Source organism: Camarhynchus parvulus, chromosome 4A, assembly GCF_901933205.1.
Source record: "Camarhynchus parvulus chromosome 4A, STF_HiC, whole genome shotgun sequence".
Taxonomy (NCBI): Eukaryota; Metazoa; Chordata; class Aves; order Passeriformes; family Thraupidae; genus Camarhynchus; species Camarhynchus parvulus.
The window spans coordinates 15,490,861-15,513,671 of NC_044600.1; the positions used below are offsets into that span (position 1 = coordinate 15,490,861).

The 22,811-nt window shown below is 42.5% G+C and overlaps 2 protein-coding genes across 3 annotated transcripts; both read left to right on the top strand.

Annotated features, from left to right (window-relative positions):
• The first annotated feature begins 199 nt into the window (after positions 1 to 199).
• TMEM35A (transmembrane protein 35A) lies at positions 200 to 3,826 on the top strand. Its single transcript, XM_030967531.1, has 2 exons — positions 200 to 519; positions 3,297 to 3,826. Exons 1-2 carry the CDS (start codon positions 400 to 402, stop codon positions 3,681 to 3,683), a joined length of 507 nt encoding a protein of 168 aa, XP_030823391.1. The 5' UTR covers positions 200 to 399; the 3' UTR covers positions 3,684 to 3,826.
• A 2,471-nt stretch (positions 3,827 to 6,297) lies between these two features.
• Positions 6,298 to 22,811, top strand: CENPI (centromere protein I). 2 transcript variants are annotated; one of them, XM_030967827.1, is made up of 21 exons: positions 6,298 to 6,385; positions 7,935 to 8,245; positions 8,900 to 9,037; positions 9,377 to 9,495; positions 9,851 to 9,958; positions 11,057 to 11,105; positions 11,409 to 11,455; positions 12,124 to 12,213; positions 13,668 to 13,796; positions 14,047 to 14,205; positions 14,466 to 14,586; positions 14,793 to 14,881; positions 15,189 to 15,306; positions 15,399 to 15,463; positions 15,966 to 16,051; positions 16,454 to 16,589; positions 17,340 to 17,464; positions 18,530 to 18,578; positions 18,730 to 18,963; positions 20,827 to 20,868; positions 21,663 to 21,794. In XM_030967827.1, the coding sequence occupies exons 2-21, from the start codon at positions 8,047 to 8,049 to the stop codon at positions 21,792 to 21,794; spliced, it is 2,235 nt and encodes a 744-aa protein (XP_030823687.1). In that variant the 5' UTR covers positions 6,298 to 6,385; positions 7,935 to 8,046. The 2 variants fall into 2 exon arrangements, with proteins under 2 accessions (XP_030823687.1, XP_030823688.1); XM_030967828.1 differs by lacking the exon at positions 6,298 to 6,385 and having other exon boundaries at positions 8,047 to 8,245; positions 21,663 to 22,811.

The window sequence follows — 22,811 nt, forward strand, 5'->3', positions numbered from 1 at the left end:
CAAGAGACCCCAGCCCACTCCTCCACAGCGCGTTACTCCTGTGCCCTCTGCTAACATGTCCTCGTTTTGCCACTAAGGAATGACTGTGCTCTGCCTTTGGCTGCCATCCCACATCCCTAGAACTGGCTCCGTTTTGGCTTTCTGTGGGCGATTTGTGGAGCACACAAGGAAACAAGAGGATGAGTTCCTCTTGCGCTCCAGTGCTGGAGCTGCCTGGCTCTGGCTGCAGGGCTTTAGGACCCAGGGGTTGCCGAGTGGAGGAGGCTGAATCCCCTCCCGCTGTCATCCTCCTGCCTCTGCAGCTTTATTCCTACAGCCTTCAATGGTGACGGACTCCCTCCCACCCGGGCTGCCAGCCAGAGCCACAAGGCCTCGCTAGGAGCGGATCCCTGCGGCTCTATGGCATCTCCCAGGACCATCACCATTGTCGCCCTCTCGGTGGCCCTGGGGCTCTTCTTCGTCTTTATGGGGACGATCAAGCTGACCCCCCGGCTCAGCAGGGATGCCTACAATGAGATGGTAAGTCGGGCAGCACGCAGGGAGGTGCTCTAGGGCTCTCCCGCCTTGCAGCAGGAGCAGGGGGGACGCAGGGGGTGACTGCCCTGGAACCCCGAGCGAGGGCCAGGAGGGGGAAGAAGCCGATCTGACTCATTGCTTGATCGACATGGAGAGAAGCCAATAAAACGCAGTGCCCAGGATATCCTGGCAGCCCTCGCCTGGCTCCGGCTGAGCCGATGCACGGAGAAACCTCCGGTGGATAAGGATGGGGAGGGGAGGCAAGGATGGGGTGGCACAGCACACACAGCCTGCAGGAGATGGGAACACAAGGGGCTGTAAAAACAAGGCCTGCAGGAGTGCCAGACGTGCAGCAGGGACAGCTGATCCCCGAGGGGAAACCTATCCACTGGATGGGGGTGGGAAAAGCAGATGCCTGCTCTGGGAGATGTTCATCCTCAAAATTCCATGCTTTAAAGCAAGGATAATGACACTGGCTGTCCCTACCTCATCAGACTTGTGCAGGGATTAATTAATGATTGTGAAATGCGTTGAGATTCTTAGCTGGCAGAGGAAGGTATTATTAATAGTCTTCTTATTATTCTCTTTGGCCTGGGAAATGAGCCTCTCCCCCTCTTGCCTCAGAGGAAAGGGGTGAGGAGAGGACGGAGAAGTCACTGTGTGCATTTCCCACCTGGTGAACTGGTTTATGCTCCTCTCTGCTCAGGGCCAGCCCTGCTGCAGAGCTCTGAGAGCTGCAGGCAGGTGAGGCACTGGCTGCCACATTTTGCTTCCTCATCTGTGTTTATTTATTCTCCTGCTCCCCCCCACCTCCTTCCCCAGTTATTTATTGTGGTGGTTGAAAAGATTACTATAATTTTTGTGCCCTTAAAAAAATAGTGCTGGAAGTTTCCAGCACATTCTGTTCTCTCCCTTTGCTCCACCTGCCCAGCTGCTTTTCCTTAGCTCTCAAATAATGTCTGAATTGCAGTGCCTAGTCTGCAGCCCAGCACAGGGATCTCACAGAGGAAAATCCCCAAGAAGTAACTCATGGGCAAGAGACACATGAGGTAAAACCCCTAGAAAACAAAGCTCTTAAGCTTCTGCTACAGAAAAAAAAAAGCACAGAGAATTTAGGAGCATTGCAAAAGGCTTGCTCTTGAAAATATTTCACTTCTGTGTCCCCTTCTGCTTTATCAAGAGTCAGGCCTACAGGTAGGAATGATCTCTGGTTTTATAAAGCAGACATTACACAGCACCATTATTCTTCATAGTCCATATTCATGTTACATATTCATGGCTCATTAGGCTCTCCTGCCTTTGCTGGGCTGCATCCTGTGGTGGTCTGTCAGGTCATGCAGACAGGAAAAACCTGACCTAATCCATAAGGATGGCTTTTTGCCCCAGCAAACAGAGAACCTCTGTTATCTACCTAAACTACCAAACTTGTAGTTTTTAATTTGGCAGAAAACACATTAGCTTGCCTACTGAAATACCTAAAATACCAGAGTACTCTAGGACATGCTTATAGTACATTTCTTAAAAATGTATTTTTCACAACTGTTTAAAAATACTCTGCTCTGAGGTTTTAGTCACTGATGGTTTAAAATACATCCTTACAATGCAAACACTTGGAGGAAATGTGTCACGAGGTGTTCAGTTATTTTGTAGCAAAAATGACAATGCTGGATATTTTTTAACAACCTGTGAAGCATCAGTTCCTCTCAGAAGGAAGCAACAAAATCGATGGAGACGTGGGAAAGTTCTGTATGTCTGTAATGTAGGTTTCCAAAATTGTATGGAAGTAAATACACAGTCTGATCAGTGCCTGTGAGTGCTAAACAATCCTATAACTGAGATTTGGCTTCCATTTCCCTCATGCTGATTAGAAAACAGAGAACACAATGGCAAGAATGTCTTCAAATATAAGTGGAAATAATTTCAGTGTCTCACACTGAATATAGGAGCCTTATTAAAATATATATATATATAAATAAAGGAAATACTTGATTGCAAAACAAAAACAGAAAAAAAAAAACCAAACAAATGAAACAGTGAGGCCACCAGCACCTAATGTTCAAATGCAAGAACCTGGACATGTGTAAGGACAAAGGTTGTTTTTTTCCCCAAAACAATAAGGCAGCTGTGTAAGCAGGCTGAGACTTGCAGCTTACACTGCTTCTAAATCCAGCATAAACCAGGGAACAAAAATGTCAAATGTCAGCTTGCTTTCACCTGAGGAAAGAAAGGATCATAAAGGTATGTAAGCATAGGATAGGACTGGTGAATCTCAGCTTTGATGTTTAGTCCCACCCTAAGCCTGCACTGCCCATAACTACTGTAAGTTGCTTTGGAGTAGAAAGAGACTTGTATTTACTTGCTATGCTTTGGCTTTGCAGGGATTTGGTGTATTAGTCAATTTTAACACACAAGGTACTCTTAGAAAGAGGTTTGTTTTAATAACAGGGCTCTGCACTACTAATTCCAGCAATCAGAACCTCAGATTTTGGGGTAAGGTACACCTGGCCTGGTTGTAGTTCCAAAGATGGATGAGAAGTTGTAGAACTGTTTTCCAGTGAGGAGACAGCTTAGAAAGAGCTTAGAAGAGCTCAGAAAGGGGAAATTGCAGATTGATGGTTTAATGTACCCCCAAACAGAAGCTTTACAGATTGGGGTATTGTGCCAGAGTGCTCTGTGATAACTGAAATAATTTTTAGGTCGTGTTGCACATCAATCTGTTTCAATGGAAGTCACCTTTGCCTTCACTTTCTCACATGATGTCCTTGGCTGCTTGGTTCCAGAAACGAGCATACAAAAGCTACGTGCGGGCCCTGCCCATGCTCAAGAAGATGGGAGTGAGCTCCATCCTCCTCCGCAAGAGCATCGGTGCCCTGGAAGTGGCATGCGGCATTGTCATGACACTGGTGCCTGGTCGCCCCAAGGACGTGGCCAACTTCCTGCTCCTCCTCCTGGTGCTGGCCGTGCTCTTCTTCCACCAGCTCGTGGGGGACCCCCTGAAGCGTTATGCCCACGCCCTGGTGTTTGGGATCCTGCTCACCTGCCGCCTGCTGATTGCGCGGCAGCCCGAGGAGCTGCCGCCGGAGAAGAGGATGCTGTCGGTGAACGGGGATGAGCAGCCACTCATCCATGAAGCAGCTCCCGAGAAAGGCAAAGTGAAGGTATCCTAGTTGAGTGCATGTGAGGAAACACGGACCCTCGAGGCAGCTCTCTCCAAAATCACCCACAAAATTTGGTTTTTATTTACCTACTTGCATTTATTTTTTTTTTGGTCTGTCTAAATAAAGTTGCGCTTGGGGTCTGAGAGATACAAGGTATGTCTACACTGTAGTCTTGCTTTTGCTGCTGCCCTGTAATGTAGAAAAACACAAGCTAGCTTCCACATTGACAGCTTGGAGGCAGTCAGCAACCCAGCTGGAGCAGTGCTGGCCTCAGCAGGAGCTGCAAAACCAGCCTGAGACCCTTCATCTGGGCAGGCACTCAGGCCACCCTGGCACTGCTGCAGTGGGGAGATGGTCCTGAGCAGCAGCCCTGAGCCCCACAGCAGCAGAGCTGGCCTGGGTGCTGCTGCTGCCTGGAACAGAGGCTGGGGAGGCCATGAGCAGTGTCCCTTTGCTGCCCCCCCCACACATCTGCATTTCCCTTTCCATGGTCAAGGGGTAAAAGGGACCCTGTTACCAAAAAAGTGCTGTTTGCTGTGTTGGAGAGAGGGGTTCCTTGGGCTTTGCTGCCTCTGTGCCCAGTCCTTTCTATGGAATGCTTATCCAGAGAAAACATGGGATGCTCTGTTTACATCTTCTTTGATTTCCATGCAGAGGCTCCAAAACTGGGACAATGGCCTGATAACAGTAGGTTTTTTTGCCTGCTTCACAAGAGGCAGTGGCATCTCTTTATCCTTCTTGGCAGAGAAGATGGGATGGGGAGGAGAACTGCCCAAAGGACTCCAAAGTATCTCTCTGATGTTGGCAAGTAGCATTGTGCTCCCCAGTTCCCTGCAAGTTCCTTTTTTCCTCCCCCCCAGCTACTGTGACTTTATAGAATTGCTGTTTATTTCTGATAGATGAGGGTCTGAACAATTGCAGTACCTCACTGCTATCCCACATACAGCCTGAGTGAGCTGGGATAAGTCCCGTTATCAGAGCCTGAATCCCTGTGTTGTATCTGAAATCTTAGAGTGTCATAAGGAGCATGTGTTACCTCTGAAATTTGTCTGGTTTTCTTAATGTTTGTCTGTTCTCAGTTTTTCCTTTTTTTTTTTTTTTTTTTTTTTTAAATTAGTCACAAAAATAAACTTTTTGAAATTTGGAGAAAAATGTCTTTACAGAAACAAATTTCTTATTTGAGAGACGTGTCTGAAAACATTTCCCTCTGGTCAAAAACTCCACCTAAAACAGGCAGAATCATGTCAGGCAATTTGAGAGACAAGGTGATGCAGAGTGGAAGTCAGATAAACTCTACCACAGATATTTAAAAGAGACATTTGGGTATTTTACTGAAACAGTCTCAAATAAAGTTCTGCTACAGTTCAATGCAGCAGTGAGAAAAGGTAACTCCAGTAAACTGTCAGAATTGTATCTCTATAAAAATTGACTGACAGATGTTCATACAGTTTTCTCCTGAATTTTGCTGCTACAACAGATGCAGCCCTATATGTGTGGGTATATATATATATATATATGGCTGCATCTGTTGTAGCAGCAAAATATACATATATATGCTGAAAAAGCCTCCTCCCAGAGCTTCAGATGGACTAAATCTCTCTTATCAGATGTGCACCCTGAGCATAGGAAGCAGCAGGCCATCTCTGATAGACAATCTCATCTTCACAGACTATCTCAAGGTCATCCAAAACATATACACAGAATTCCCTTTACTTCCCAAAAGACGCTTTGACTACCATGCCCTGACTGGAGTTATTAATTGTGTTTTAATTCAAAACCAAATGAAAATACCACCAACTCCAAGCCGCACCATGCTGTGCATTCCCAGGAAACATGACTGAACTGCTGCAGCCCTTTCCCCTGGGCATCCAGCCCAGGAAACCTTTGGGAACAATTGCTGTGTTTATCTTTTGTAACATTCCTCACTGAACCTTGTAGAGATGATAATAATAAAGCATCCCATGGAGCAAAGCCTATCTCTGCAAAAGCTTCAGACTGTTCAGTGACTACTAAAAAACCCTTTTTTCACATTTGCATGGATATGAACAACTGACCCGCAGCAGTGGCTGCATGTTCTTTGTTACAGACCGAGACAACTCATCTTGGAGCCCAGTAACACGAATTCTGTATTTATCTTAGCGGGCTGACCTCTGTCATTGCCCCCCAGCATTAAACATCTATTTTTGGACGCTTCCAGCCATCTGTGCACTCTGGAAGTGACAAGAACAGATCCACTCCTTCTCTAAGACCTCGATGCTAATTTACTCTTCCTTTTTTTTTCTTTAATTCTTTATTTCTATTTCATTCCGCTCGGCCTCAGGGTTACTGCGACGCTTTTTTTGTGCCTTTTTTCCCCGCCTCTCTATTTTAAAACGCAGCCTTAGGCTGCCGTTCCCAGCCTGAGGGGCGCGGACACACCTCAGGGGAGGGACTCATCCCCTCACGGCGAGTTCCCGCCGCCACGCACTGCGCATGCGCAGAGGTTCCCGCCGCAGGAAGGGCGGAAGGGCCGCCATCATTCCCGCCCACCGCGCTGTGGCGGATCTGCGCGTGCGCAACTGGGCGGATGGGTGGGACCACGCCGCGCAGGCGATAAGTGCGCATGTGCGGGCGGTGGCGGCGGGGTTTGAATACAGGGACGGTTGGAGACGGCGGGAGGCAGCTGTGGGAAGGGTGACCAGGGCGGCACGAGGGTCAACTGCCCTGGAACGGTCAGTGCTGCCCCGAGAGAGGGACGGTTAGTGGGATGGTGAGGGCCCAGGTCGGCGGGAAGGTCAGTGGCCGTGCTGGCGGGGGCCGGTGGCCAGAGCGGCGGGAGGGTCAGTGGTGAGTGGCCGGGTAATGGTCAGTGGCCGTGAGAGGGGCACTCAGTGGCCGTGGCGGCGGGAGGGTCAGTCGTGAGTGGCCGGGTAATGGTCAGTGGCCGTGAGAGGGGCAGTCAGTAGCCGTGGCGGTGGGGGTCGGTGCCCAGGGCAGCGGGAGGGTCAATGGTCAGTGGCCGGGGAATGGTCAGTGGCCGTGAGAGCAGCACTCAGTAGCCAGGGCAGCGGGAGGGTCAGCGGCTGTGTGAGGTGGTGGTCAGTGACTTCCCCGCCGCCGCTCTGAGCGCCCCGGGGCCGCCGGGCCGGGCAGGCCTCGCCACCTCCGTGCCCTCAGGATGCTCCGGGCGGCCCTGGGGGAGTCTCGGGGGGGCTGCTGAGGAGGAGGAGGGTGAGGGGTGCTGCTGCCACACTCCTCGTGTCGGCAACGAGGGGCTCGCTGTCAGCCAGAACTGCCCTTCCAGCCGTTCTCTCCTTCACCAAACCTTTCTGGTAGAGTTCCTGCAGGACAAAAGAGAACAAAATACATGTAGAGAAAGTGGTGAGGGAGCTGAGAGAAGGCTGGTGCTGTACTCCAGTGTGGTCACCGAGCTTTGCTGTACAGGAAAGTACAGCAAACACGTACAAACACGCCTATAGGGAAACAATGATGATTGTAACCTTGTGAGGAAGTGGGAGGTGGAGAGGGAGTATGAAGCGAAGGTCATTGTGTTTATTTTGTCAGGAAAGATAGGTCCCAGCAATCCAGGGACAGGGGTGCACACACTACCAAGTTCAGGAAATTGTAGCAAAATTTCCTATTTTGTGGGTAAAAGGTTGATCTCTCTAGCATACTGAGGAGAAAATGCCACTTTTTGTGGGTGTATTTCACCCACAGCTGTGCAGTTTGGCAGTGTTGGTAGCTCTTGTGCCTCATTTGTAAGTTTACCAAAATTTCTTAGTTTTTCCAATGCAAGCTGGTTAGTAGGAAGGCTGCAGTAGAATCTAATTTTTGTGAAATAGGAAGAAAAGTGTTGTTATGATCCTCTAACACCTGTACATCACCTTGCAGAGAATCATGACTTGTTGACTGGGTTGTATTGGCACATGCAATAGAAATAAGGAAAATAATAATGTACAAAATTAACTTAGAAGAAAACTTGTTTGTGTTATGTTAACTTTCTGGTTATGTTGATTTTTTTTAATCAAAAAGCTATATAAGATTGTATCGGATAACGTTTAACTTGAAAGGAGCTTGTGTTAATTTTTACTTGGGTATTTTTTCCTTTTTAATGTAAGATGAGAGTTTTGATACACTGTTGTCTTTGCATCTTTGAAGATCTTGTCTGATCTTTTGGGGAGCAGTCAGCTCTAAACTATTTCTTCTGAATTTACTCTCATGTTATGCAGGATGCCTCTAAAATCTGCTTATCAGGAAAATAAATGTTTCTTTTCCTTGCAGGGAACCAGCTCTCTGACATTCCTCAGCTGATCTCTTTTCTTACCTAAGGAAGGATTGGCTCTCACAGGACAAATAAGTAAAATTCTCCAGTCTCAGCTGGGAGTCTGAAAAGATGCAACGGAGGAGGAGTTCCAAGACCCCAAAGCAGCCTCTGCACGTTCACCATAAAAGCCAAACTGATCTCTCTGCCTGGCGAAAAGGAGGGAAAATTGACTCTGAAAAAAGTTTGCAGAATAATCAATCTGCTAATGATCAGAAATATGAGAGCCAGGAAGGGTCTCTAGAGCTAGCTTTGAGCTACTTTGAGAAAGGTGAGGGAATTTTTTGGGTGGCTGTCTAGGATTGAGATGATGATAGCTACATTCTTAATTAAAAAATTTCTATCTGTTTTCCCTCTTTAATGCCTGAGCTATGTATTATTTCTTTAATGTCTTAGAAGTTTTGTGTTACTACTATGTAAAAAAAAAAAAGGAATAGCATAGAATGGTTTGGATTGAAGGACCAAACTCCCCTGCCATGGGCAGGGACACCCTTCAGTAGATCAAGTTGCTCAGGGCCCCATCCAGCCTGGCCTTGAGCACTTTCAGGGATGGGGCAGCCACAGCTTCTCTGGGCAACCTCAGCCAGGGCCTCACCACCCTCACAGTAAACAATTTTATCCAAATATCCCATCTAAACCTTCTTCAGTTTGAAGTCATTCCCTTTGTCCTGTCACTACATGCTCTTGTAAGAAATCTCTCTACATATTTCTTATTATAATATTATTAATTTTAGAATAATTTTACTTCTCTTTTCCCTCTTTAACCCCTGAGCTATGTAATGTTTCTTTAATGTCTTAAAAGTTTTTCTGCTTTGTTACTATGTCAAGAAAAAGGAGTATGTGCAGGAACGGTTCAGAGAAGCTTTAAGTTAATTTCTGTTCAGAAGTTGTTTCATCCTGTGCTTGTCCTGTTTGTTTTTCCTAGTGCAAGACTCTGTTGCACTGAAAAAGAAGAGTGTTGTGCAGAGACACTTGGATGTTGTGGAAAGCACTGCCCTGAAACAAGGATTACCTCCTGAAGGGTTTGAGATACTGCTGAAAGTGGCGCTCAGTGGCAGATTTGGTACAGCATTTCTATACTGCTGGTGTATCTTCTGTGAATGTGCCTTTCCCCTCTAATCAAACCTGCTGAGAGAATGTGTTTATGGTGCTGTAGCATAAAATTAATTTTTCTGGCATGATTTGGTGTAGTTTTCCATTTTCTTTTGTTAAGCTGAATTGAATTATTTGTTATCATTTTGAGATAAAGGTAAGTCCTTACTAAATTCATACACACCATTACTATTGAGCAAGGAAGCTCTAAGTAATTTAGTCCAGAGGGAATTTTCACTTAAGCTGCAAAAGAATAATGAAGAACCTGGTACATGAGCACCATCTTACTTGAAATTGTTTTTTTTTCCAGCTGATACAGTGAATACTCGTTTATTGAAGAGCCTGATTCCCACCTCAGTGATACCAGAAAATTCTGTGGTTACAGCTGTGTCTTGGCTCTGTGTTGGCAAATGCTCAGGCAACATCCAGGTAACTTAGTAATTGTTTACAGTAGTTATTGCTTCTGCACAGGAACCATAAGAACAGGTTATTTTGAGGAATCAAAAATCCTGAGGTTTTATTGTACAAAGTCTTACCCAAGATACTGTCATTTACCAAGACTGGCAGAGATGCCCAACAGCAGTGATGGGGTCAGTTGTTTACCTGGTGAATCCCTTGGCAGACTTTCTTCATCTGAATACCCCTGAACTGTTTGTAGCTCTCTGGTTATCCTTGACAATGGTGTGTATCCTTACTGATCATGTCTCTGGAGCTGGATTCTGATTCCCCTGCCTTGCTTTTGCCCATCACTTAATGTAATGTGGTTTTTTTTTCCTGTCTGCAGGTGCTTTTTTTGAAGTGGCTGATCACAATGTTTGACTTCATTGATCACAAGGAACAGCTTAATGCCCTCTATGGTTTCTTCTTCTTCTTCCTGCAAGATGAGAAAATGGTAAGGAGAGCTGAAGAACATATGGAACTGATAAAATAAACCTAAATGTTCATTAGTAGTATATATATTAATGCTAGAATTAGTCTGGAGTAGGTGTTGATTAGAGACCATTTTCTGATGGCTGGATTTCTTTTTTAATTTTCTCTTTGCATTATAAGATTGCTGGATGATTTAGATCCATAAACAGGCCAGCACTCTAAGATTGCTGGGGTCTGTCTGTTTAACATGTTTCCAAGAATTGCTACGCTTTATCACAAGAGTGTGACCGTTTATTCTGTATAAATTCCCAAGTGTAACAGTGGTCTCTGGGATTGTCAGACATCTGCAGGTAAAGTCTCCTGCTCCTGGGCAGAAACTGACTTGTATACCTTGGGCAAAAAGGAAAAAAAAGAAAAAAAAATTAGAGCAGTGTTTATTTAAGGCGAGAAGCTAATTGCTGTTCTACTTAATTAATTTGAAATATAGCTTAAAAGAGAACAAGCATTCAGGCAATTTCTGCCATATGGCAACTGTAAAATCCAGGAATTTTGAAGTGTTTGGATTCAGTGCATAATAACATAATCTTGGCAGTCCTGTTAGGTAGTAAATTGTTAATATTTGTTCACTTTAGGATATTTTATGATTAAAACAAGTTCCCAAATTTCTGAGTTATATTTCTTGTAATGTTTTTAATGGTTTTAGATTAACTTCATTTATAATCTTTCCATAAAACTGGATTTAAGTTCTTAATGTCTGAAATAGATTTTTCAGACATGATGGGTCAGTTGGAAAGTGCATCAGAGTTGGTTTGAAACTAATTTAAGACTCTTTACAGCCTCAACTACAGTTAAAAGCTCTAAAAAAGTATATTGGCTCAAAAGTGCCTTTCCTTTTGAAAATGTAATTGCACTTCCACTGCTGACTCTTGTAATTTCTAGACCATGTTCCAAAAGAAATGATCCAAGTTAATTAAACAGCTTGGTTACAGTCAGGATTGTTCACAGTGCAGATGAAGTTTTAAATGAAATTGCTGTGTGGGGCTGTCTCTTGTGCTGGTTTTTGTGTGTCCTGGCTGTGTGTCTGCAGCAGCAGGAGAGCTCATGGCTGCCCTTTTTGCAGTGCCCCTACGTCTGCCACGTGCTCTACCTGCTGACCAGGAGGGAAAATGGTGAGTCTCATCTGTGTGAGCTGAAATACCATTTTATTTCTGATTCTGTTTGCTGGTGCTGCCTTTTCTTCCAATGCAGCTGATACAATGATTAGCCAATATTGTGCTTCTAATGCAAGGAAGAATGAGTGGTAGTTCAGGCAAAAATTTTTGTAGCACTTGCTGATTTACCCTAGAAATAAGAATTATTAGTTCTTCCTGCTTTGTCATGATTTTATAATAAAAATGTTACTTATATAACTTTTGCTTAGATGTCTAATACGGTATTTTTAAAATCCTTTATATTCTTAATTGTATTTCCAGTCAAGCCTTTTCGGATTAGGATCCTGCTTGACCTCCAAGCAAAAATGGTGAGTTTATTTCAGAACTTGTAGAGTTTGGGCTGTGGTTAATAATGCACTTTGTAAGACTAATGTCCTTACACAGTGGAGAGGAATGACTGGACTTGGAACTGTAGGTTTTAGTCTTTGTGGCATCAAAGTTTCTCTTTTTGTGCATCCTTAATTTTCATGTGTGTTTTGTGAGCACATGCAGTGATATATGCAGAGTTCAATGTGACCATGTATGGTAAAATCTCTGAAGCAAGGGGCAGCTTCATTTATCTATTACAGTCTTTAATTTTCTATTAATCTTCCTTTTTCAAGTGGTACCAAAATGTCTGAAAAATGTAAGATTGTAGAGGACTCGCTCCTTTTTTTAAAAGAAAAAAACCCATAGCTATAATAACATGGTTTTTAGACAACAGAAGACTATTTTTTATCACTTTGTTATTAAATTCCTTTCTCTCAGTTATGACTACAGAAAGGTCTCCAGTCCTCTTGCTATTGTTATTTAATTGACCCAGTTTCTGTTGTTTCTGTCAGTTTCAGTTGTTTATCTAAGGTTACTTTATCGTGTGTAGCTCTGGGAATTTAACTTTTACTGATCACTGGGGTTTTTTACTTCTAAAATACAACATTCAGTTTCTATATTATAAACATACCTCATGTATTCTCCTTCTTGTTCTGTTATTTGACAGGGAATGCAGTCTCATCTGCAAGCTCTGCTATCACTTTACAAAGTTTTCTGCCCAGATCAGGTGACCATAACCCTTCCTGGGAAAATGAAGGTAAGGAATTAGATTTAGTCAATTCAAAATCAGGATTTACTACAGTGTTTGTATGGAGCTTTCTATTTAAGCTATAGCAGATTTACTGGTGAAGATTAATTCCATTTTCTCTTTTCACTGAGTAAAATCAGGTTTAGATGAGGATTCTTTGCCTTGTGTTTTGTTTCCTCTTCATCATAATGAGATCATTTGGTAAGGAATGACATCTACCTTTATTTTATGAGGATTACTTTAATCCTTCTTTTGGTGTTCCTGCTGGGTTTCATTATTATTATTTCACACAATATTATCTTCTGAAGGAAACAAACTGTCTAATTTTTCAAGGTATTGTTCTGATTGCTGCCATTCTCAAGTACAAATGACAGTGGAAGTCAGTAAGTAGCTCTGCACTTGGAAAGTCTGTGTCATAGGAGAGAGAAAAAAGCAGGTAAAAAATGTAGGAAACTGATTTGTCAGAGCTGCAAGGAACAGCAAAAAATTACTCCCCTTTTAGAGAGGCCTGTGTGTGTGCTCAACCCTTTGACCAAGTAGAAACATGTAGCAGAACCAGATATAGAAGAGAAAACAGCATCTGGGGGAGACCTAAATTGTGCAACAAAATTTTATTTCAGTGGGATAGGCATAAAAGTTTGAGATTTTTGTTGGATTTTTAGAGCAGACATTTAATTTATATGCAGGCAAATTGAGTTTCAATAAAATTTATTTCAATCTGCTTGTGTATTTATATTGTTCTCTAAATTTTTACTTTGCATCGTGCTGCACAGTCATCTGTTGGAGAATTTACATTTTTTAGCATGCACATTTGCATTTTTTAGAAGTGCAGTAAATTACTAGCAACTAGAGCCCAAATATTTCTTCAACTGTCTTTATGAACAGTGTTGTATAATAAAAGCTTGATTAACTAGGTCCAAGCCAATCTAAATACTTTTGTGATGGTTTGGCACTTGATTAGAATTTAAAGACTGATTGGCATTGAAATGTCAAAAAAAATTCTGCAGAAAAGGTGTTAGCTTTTCCAATTTTCTGTAGTAATATCTACATTAATTTGAGTATTTATATACTCATGGCATTGTTCTGTTATGTGGATGTCACTGATGCTGAATTCAGGAAATTTTTCTATGAACTGAGCATACTTTGGTCATGTTTAATTTTAAGGTATACTTGAGATTTAATCTATGAGTTGATGATTGGTTTGAATTAAGATTATAAATTAGAAGTATTGGAGATCACTTCTTAAAAGGGGGACATTGTTTCCAAAGGGAATAAAAGCTCAGCTGTTGAATTGTAGACCAAATGTGATGAAACTGAGGAATGATGAGAGTTCTGTGCTGTGAAAATCTGTCAAGTAGAGTTGAGTATCTCTACGTGGTGATGTTTATCAGAATAGAAAGTGATTTTTCTATTGCTTTGTGTTAGCTTAACTTCTTGCATGGATGTCTGATTTCTGTTTCCAGACTTACTTCAAGAACTCAGAGGGCCCATGGAAAGCAGCAATCACCGCAGTAAGGCAGAGAAACCAAGGAATCTCTCCCCTGGCCCAAGCAGTGTTTTTAGGCACCTCTCGACCTCAGTCACGAAAAAGGGTATGTTATGGGCCTGAGGCACACACTAGAAGGTGCCAAGTAGTGCTTTTCATTATGAATATTGGCAAATAATGGGAGTCTGCCTTTATTTTAGCACTGGAAAGTGGGGAGTAACTATAGAGAAATGCAACAATCAATTATAATGAAAACCTGGGTACCTTTTTTGTAAAACTGGGTCTTTCTGGGAAATCTGCTCATGAGTGCAGCCAATTGCATTGGAAACTCAGTAATTTGTGTTCCCTTTCTGCAGAAATGGAATGCCCAGTTGGTTATACCTGCAAGCAGTGCAAATCGTTTAGAAGCGGGCAGAGAAAAGAACCGGCTTTATTTGTGCGGTACAAATGAGTCTTTTCCAGTGGAGCAGCTGCAGACCTTCCCTCAGCTCCTACAGAATATCCACCGTCTAGAGGTGAGTTTCAGGAAGGTCTTGGTGAATGTTTTGGGATATTAAAGGATGGCCTTCTATGCCTTATTTATATGTGAGTAATGTGTGGGCTACCTAATTCTAAGAGAGCATCTAGTCCTAACTGAGGAGGGGGGATGAGTCCTGTGAATGGTCTGTGTCCTGTGAATGAGTCTGTGAATGGTCAAAAAGATTGGACATGAGGTTCTCTGGCAGTTTATTGATGTAAATACTGAATAATTCTTTATTTTCTTTTTTTCTTGCAGTTTCCTGCCCAGATGGGTTCAGTACTGACAAACCCCTTATTGCTTCACTACATGAATTTTGTGAAAGATGAATCTATTTACCTGAGGCTCCACTATTGGATGGGCCAGAGGCTCCAGGAAGGTAAGAACTTCAGTATTATCTTGTGAGGTAGGGAGCTAAGGGATGTCTGAGGCTTTTCACTTTTCAGTAATGGTTCGTTGCTATTCAGATTTACAGTGATAACCATAGAGTGTTAAAACAGCTACTGGAGGAGAGCTGAATTTGGTTTCTCATTGTGCTTGTTCTTGCTGTGCTCATATTCAAGTACAGTATTCTCTCCTGTTCAGAATGCACCTGGTGTGTGGTTGATAACCCATGTGAAGAAGAATTCAAGAGCTTCCTGGAAAATGTCTACAAGGCAGAATGTTTCTTGCAGGTAAGTGTGTTTTGTGGAAGCCAAGGGTTTCACAAAGTCTTCCCTTAAAGAGCTTCTGGCACTTACCTGTTTCCTGTAGTATTTCTGAGACAGTGACTCAAGTGATAAAAATACCTTTACCTATGGCAAGTCAGTATTCTGGAAATGGCCTTGTTTTCTGCAGGAAAAATAATCTAAGAATGATAATTTGAATGTCCTGGCAAGTATGGCAGGAGGGAGCTGTGAGCCTCTTGCTTTCTCTGCAGCGATGTGAGCATGGCAAGCTGCAGTCAGATGACTTTTTGAATGCTTCTCCTCTTCTTTTCAGGAGGGATTTTCTGCCTGTGAAGAGTTCCTGTATAAGACCCTTCCTCTCTGGGATGGCGTCTCTTGCCGCTCAGAAGTCCTCAAGCTTGTGAGTTGGATCCCCCTCAGCAGTTTCTCTGGTATGTGCCTCAGATCCTTTGGGTGAGCTTGGACAGCGGGGATATCTCAGGGCATTGAATTTGTGCACTGATATCAACTCATTTTTTTTCAGACATTAAGCCATATCTCTTTGATCCCCTGGCACAGCTCTTTTTCACATCATCTATTTACTTTAAGGTAATTTAAATGAACACAATGGCTGTTTACTTCTAGTTGATACTGCTATCTGTACTTGTGTTAGGTGTAGCTGAGGGACTCTCTAGGAAACATCTTTTTGAGAAGTCTCTGCCCAAACAGGATAAAACATATACTTACAGTTTAACTTCTTTAGGAAATGGTGCTTTAAGATAGCTTCCTTTTTTGGCTGGAATTAAGCTGGGGCACTGGAGATAAAAAGAACTGATAGCACACAACACAATAGTTCATTTGTTTGATTGCAGTTTTAACTACTTGTTTAAACAGTTTTATTGTAGTTTTTTCAGTACTTGAAGTTCACATTCTCCAGGAAAAACTATATACAACACATACATTCAGTTCTAGGGGCCATGCAACTATGTCACTGCTCCTGAGAAACTCTTGGTACCTTTCCTTGGATATGCCATTTCTCAAGGCATTCTTTATTTGGAATGACTCACTTGCATAAATTGTCATCAACCTGATTTCTTTTTGCCTATTGCAGTGCAGTGTTCTTGAGTGCCTGAAGGAGCTGTTGCAGAACTGGTTAAATTGTAATGCGATTCAAATGGATTTGGAGATTTCTTCTGCGTAAGTTTGTCTTTAAAGAATGTGAGCCATGTTCTGTGCATTGCTCACTGATGTATTTAGATCTATATTCTAGCCCTAACACCCAGCCTAAAGACCAACCAGAAGGTTAATAATGCAGTTATGATTCTGCTCTATTTTAAGCTGCCTTGTCAGGTCTTTCTTTAGAAGTATTTCTGCTGACACTGGAAATTGAAGTGTCCAGAATTCAAAACCTCATAACACTGACAGCTGAGTGTTCATAATGGTGCTGATAACAATGTCTTACTGCCTGTATTGAAGAACAAGTGTCTGTTGTTGAGTATTTGATGGGGCAAAAGCATAAATGTCAATTTTGTTTTACCATTTTCCATGTTGCTGTTTGCAAAGAGGTTTCTGTAATTCTGTGCTGTGTCTTTGCTGCAGGAACACCACCCTGTGTGGACTAGTGGACGCGGTGGCTGAGCTGGTTCACTTTGTGGGACGGATCTCTACTGTTGCACTGCGTTTGGAAAACAATTCCACCCTCTTGCTCTACTTCATTCTGGATTTCTATGACACTGTGTGTATCCCAGTCATTTTGTCTTTTTTTTCAAGTACTCCTAAGGCTGTTTGCATTTTTAAGCTAGAGCGTAAAAACATCTTCCTCATTCTAGTTTACAGAACTTTGTGATTCAGTGCCAGAATATTCTACATACTTGGTAGATCTGCAGGTGAAAGCTGCTGTTGTTGCATCCACAGGCAGAAGTAAATATGCTGCTAGAAAGTGGTTGCTGTTAATTCAGAGATGAACTGAGGAAAGAGAAGTAACAGTAGGCCATAACCTGCTTTTTTAATGCTGACTTAAAGAAAAGAACAGTGATCAGTTCAATTTGAAACAACATATCTTGGGTTTTTTTTCATTAAATGTTTCCTTAAAAATGAGGGGTTTTTTCTAGTTTGTGTTGTAAGCAAACTGAACAGCATCAAATAGTCTTAGGTATTCTCCAGCCTCCTCATGTCCTCTCTGTAGTTGTGCTTATTGTGAACTCCAGCCATGCTGTAACAACAGCCACAGCTCCTACAATTCAGTTTGGGAATAGCTGAAAAAAACAATGACAGTTCTGGGATCTATCTGTAACTGAATTTGTCCACTAAAAATGCACAAAACTAATGGGTAACAACACTTGTGTAAGACACCCTGGCCTTCCCTTCTGGATGGGTCTGGCTGGAATTCAGTGTCATGCTCTCTGTTGCTCTTACACCCTTGGCAGTTTGTAATAATCATTACTTTGGCAGTAATAATCAGCCTGGATGTGTTTCATTCCTGCAGGTGTGTGACATGTACCTGAAGTACAACCTGCCTTTGCTGATAATGCCTCCTGCTGGGGTTTTCTACCCAGCACTGCTCAGCATGGATTCTGTCAACCTGAATCAGCTCTGCTACATTATGTACAGGTACTACAACAGGGGTGGGCTGCAGGGACTCCTTGTCTTCTTTCATTCTTTTGGTAATGAAATGACTTTTTTGTAGAAACCTGGGTTCTACTTCTCACTGTGCAAGGTAAAGGTAAAAATTCCACTTGTGTCCAGCTTTCATGATAAAGGATTTACAGCTGTAGTTCCTTTTTTTTTTTCAGTCTGTTATCCAAGATAGCAAGACTCTCACCTCTTTCCTGGTATTATTTCCATATCTTTGATATGTGAAGGAAGAAGTTCCCCTATTGTTTTGAGGGAACTAAAGTCAGCCAGCTGGGATTAATGGTAGTAACTATACAATTTCTCACTCCTCTTCTTTGGCTACTACACTTGAGGTTTCCTTACAAATTCTGCCATGTGCTGAGTAGGAGGCACTTCTGCCACCTTCAAACTCCAGGAATTTGGGACTGCCTCGTGCTGCTGGCAAGGCCAAAGACAGCATTGTTGGTTGCTCTGCAGGATCCACCACCAAGGCTGCACTTCTTGGCCTTGTTAGTTCCAGTGGCTGCATCTGAGGAGAAGAGTGGCCAATAGCTGACAGCTGGTGCAGGGCTCTCCATGTGGCTTTTTCTCTAAGGAATCTGCAGGGTAATTAACATGACAGGAAGGTCTCTAGGAAATAAGAAGAGCTAGTGCTTATTATATAGAACAACTGTCAAGTTGCATTACTTCCAGTGGCTTCTGTTTCTTTGCTTAGTGAATGAAAGTCTCCCTTCTTAAAAACACACTGCATTTCTCTGCTGATTTAAAGGCTGGATCTCCATTCTTGTGTGTTGCATTTATGAAGGTGACTGTCCCAGGCAAACTGGTCATGTGTGAATCATTTAAGAGACTAATATTATTAGATCTGTCCCTACTCTGCCAAGTGATAAAGTCCCTTTGAATCCTTTTTCATGTCTCTCTCTTTCACCAATGAAGTTTGATGGTCTTTCTCATGGTGGAAATAAGTTTTCTTGATACATTCCTCCAGCTTTTTTTCAACACAGGCATGTAGTAAAAATTTATAGACCCCTAACTTTCTCTTTATTTTGGCTTTTTTTTTAGGTATCGAACCAACTTAGTGGCTGCAAAAGAAAATGAACAGAGTAAAAAGGTATTGTGGACACATCTATTATGTGCTAGAACAGACTTTAGCAAGGATCTGGGTTGAGTGGAGGGGAGGTGTACTAATGGCCATCTTTTAAGGACTGGAGGGAGCACACAGCTGCTTTGAGGATGTTATTTATTTATTTTTTTCCCCTCAGAAAATCCTGCAGTTCAAGTTCAGTAACCAGACATACCAAGAGTACAACCAGTACCTAACAGCTATGGTGGGCTGTCTGTGGACATCCACTGCATTCCAGAAGGATATTCATCCTCAAGGTCTTCGTATGGATGATGAACTGCTGAGTAAAACTGCAGTGAAGGAAATAAAAAACAGCTTTAACATTGTCTATCATCCAGCCATGATGGGCTACTCTGTTCAATTCTTGCAGGAGGTAATGGTATAGGCCAAGATCTGGATCTTTCATGGCACCACATGTTCTGTCTTGACTGTTTCTGTTGAGAAGGGTCTCTGTGTCCTGGCTGAGTGGTAGAGGCAACTGAGCTTTCAAAAGCTGCTGTGGCATTCTGTGTTTGTTAGGTTATTGGCACAATTTGAAGAGCCTTTCTTTGTGTGGTATGAGAGCAGTTGAATGTATGATTCTAGCAGTTTGGCATGTGAATTTGTACTCATGATAGTTTCGAGATAGACCTAAAATAGCTAATTAATGAAATAAATAACACTTCAGTAAAAGCTTACCAAAGGTGCATTCTGCCCCACAGAATAGGCAGTGTGATCTAAATATTTAAACTCTAGAAAGTCAAGAAATACATGGTTAAATTATATACAGCTGTTCATACTAGAATTTGTTAGCAGCGCTTTCTGGCTCTTGTGGTAGCTTTTTTGGCTTACTAAAACAGAAATACAAGCAGCTGCTTCAAGTACAGAGGTGAGATGACATGGAGCTGTCTTGCATTGTCTGGTGAGTTCTGCCAAGAGTTCCCTTGAACTGTGGGTGCCCTCATGTGTTCAGTGCAGCTGCTGAAGAGTGGAGAGAGCAGTTTGCCAGAGCTGTTATTGTCCCAAGATGTGTGTGCTGCTCCAAGAAGCCAGGTTTTGTAGGCTGTACAAAAGCTGCACAAAGATGCCAATTTGTTGTGAGAAACTCTGGCAGGCTCGAGGCAAGTGTAGGTGTGACTCCTGGAATGCAGCAAGGGGGGCCTGAGAAGTTGAAGCAAAGAATTCTGGTTAGGAATAGTTATTTGCCTTTGTTATGTGCTCAGTGTCCTAAATCAAGCTAGTTTGTGTCTTGCTGCTGATTAAACTCAGCTTTTGTCCTTGCTCAAGGAAGCTATTTTAGTTTTGTTAGACCAAGGAAAGAGATTGTATTTATCTCATATCTTTTGTCCATGTAATTTTTGTTCTGAGGCTTCCTAGAATCATGGAATATCCTGCAGTGGAAGGGACCCACAAAAATCATAAAATCCAACTCCTACCTCTGCAGAGGACAGCCTAAGAATCCCACCCTGTGCCTGGGAGTGTTTTCCAGACACTTCTTGCATTCTGTCTGGCTTTGTGTTGTCACTGCTTCCCTGGGGAGCCTGTTCCAGTGCCCAATCACCCTCAGGGGGAAGAACATTTTCCTGATATCCAACCTAAACTTTCCCTGACACAGGTTCCTAATTCTTCTTTGTAAGTTTTGCACATTAAAAAAAGAAAAACAAAAAAAAACCCTAACTACAAACCAACAGCCATAACACAAAATCAAAAAATGCCCAACCTCAAAATCCCTTAAAAAACCCCCAAAACCTTCTGGTGGGGAATTCTTGCAGTCTCTTCCTACTGTAGAACTAGAAGAAATTTTGCTTAACAGCTATGACAAATATGTTTTGAGGCAGGAGGAAATAAGGGACAAGTTTTTCTCAGCAGTGCTGAGCACCAGAGGGCACTGCTCTGCAGCACTGGGGGAACAAACACTGATTTCAGTGTCACTTCTCTTGCTCTTGCTCATTGTTGTGAATTTCTGATTTTAAAAAGGGAGACTTTTACACTGTAGAGAGACAATGGTAAAGATACCTGTGAATATTCCCTGTTGCTATCCTGTAATGCTGCAGCACAAGACAAGAGGGTCCAGATGTTTCTTTGCTACTTTTGCACGGGGTATGATGCTGGAAGCCCCCTCTGAAGCAAGATTAAAAATCTCTCAATTTCTTTGCATTCCTGCACGTCCCAATTTAGGAGAGGAATTAGCAGAGACCTCTCAACCCTGGACATACTTTTTATCTGACTTGATATTTTTTTATTCCCTTTCCTTAAGATTTGTCCTGATGATACCACCTTCAACTTCAAATTAATAAAGGTAAGATTTCTTGTTTTAGTAAATAAAGCAGGCAATTTTAAGCAGTTGTGTTGAAGAGGATGAGCTTATAATATTCACCAAACTCACCAATGCTCTAGAAAAATTTTGGAAGGGGAAAAATTCCAGCTGTAGGCTGTGATTCAGTCTCTTAACAGGGCCAAACAAGAAGACATCAACACCTGAGAAGTTATATATCTGTGGCTAGTGATTTGAGATTTTATGTATTTCCTTCATGAGTCAGTGCCGTGTCAGGACAGAGCTGTTTATTGCTCTCTGCAGGCTCCAGAAAAAGTTACATTCTTGATGCACCTAAAGTTCACTGAGAATACAAATTCTGCTTCATATTATATTTCTGAGACAGATGTGTAGCTTTGTTACAGCTTTGAACAGGAATCCTCCACTGAGCAAATACAGTGGCAGTTGGTTTCCTTTCCTATGCCACAGTGCACTTCAAACCTGATGTGGAGGAATCACCACTAGTGATGGGAGAAGGCTTTAGTAGCCATGTTCATTTTTAGTTCCTGACATATTCCCTGTTGATCCAATAGACTTTTCTTTTTCTAGAAGTGGGATTTATAAAAACTTACAGTATTAAAGATCATGATTCAGTCTAAGAATGTGTAATTGTGGGCATTTAGGACCAGCAGGTGACCCTGTACCTGTGGGTATTTACAGATGTCACTCAACATGTGGATGTTATCCCACAGGAACGCAGAGTTTGCAGACCTTTCCAAATTGGCTTAAGAAAGGTAAAGCTTTGTTCTGCACATCTGACTCTTCTTTCTGGTTTACAGGGGAAGAAGTGGGACTGGTATCTGGAATATCTCTACAACCAGGGTTTGAAGGGGCTGAAGGTCTTCATTGAGAGCAGCATCAGTCGGGTTTCCCAGGCCGCTCGCAGCAAATCTGGGAATGTGGAAGCGTGACCTGGGGCTCACTGCACTTCTTCTGTCATCTGGAGCAGACTTGCAGACTCTAAAGGACTCTGTCATTAGTTCTTCCTTTCTTAGAGGAGAGAAACAGAGCATTGATTCTTACCTGCACTTTTGTACTGACATCTCTCTTATGAAAGTGAAGATACAGATGTTGAGGCTGGCTTGGTTCACTAACACTGAACCCCCTCTTGTCCCTGCTAAACTTCTCTGGTCTGAAGCTATGTGACATCCACCTTTTTTACCCTGGTGTGTCTCTGTTGAAGTATTTGTTTTGATTGAGAAACAAACTTTTTCCATCTCAAAACTGCAGTGAGCAGTGGTGCTTCATTTATAAGTAATGTTGACCCCTGACCTGCTTTGCCTTCCTCAGCAGCAGGTAATGAGAAACAACTTCATCAGCCTTTCAGGGATGCTGTGTATGTCTTGGGTTGGAGCAATGTGAGCTTCTCAATCCCCTGTTGTACTCTGTATGACTTTAAACAGACTGACCAAACTGACCTTCCTGAAATTAATTTTCATTTTGAGGCTTAAGGAACAGTTTTTATGCTAACTCTGGTTCTAATGATGTTCTAGTACAGCTGGAAAGTACACTGAACTGGAGTTCAGTTCAGTTGGTGTGAGCACTTACATAGTGTTGCCACCAGCTCACCATTTTCTGTATTGATAAGTGCAAATGTAACTTTCCCTTTTTGTGATTTTACCTTGGTAGGTGTTGTATATTATTTGAGTACATATGTTTAATATATATTCCATAAAATATTTCTGTTGTGTCATTTTGAAAAAACTCTTCTACAAAATGTATCTTCTCCTGTCATTTCATTTTCAGTCTGAGTAGAAGCTGAACTGAGGTTTCCAAAATCTGAATGAACTTTAATTTTCTGCTGTAAAACAAGGTTGTAACCACTTGAGAGTTGGGTTAGATTATAGTTGAATTTTGCATTGTGAATTTGTGCTTTGATTCAATAAAGGAATCAGTCTTGAGAGTTACTCTGGAACCACTCAAGATGT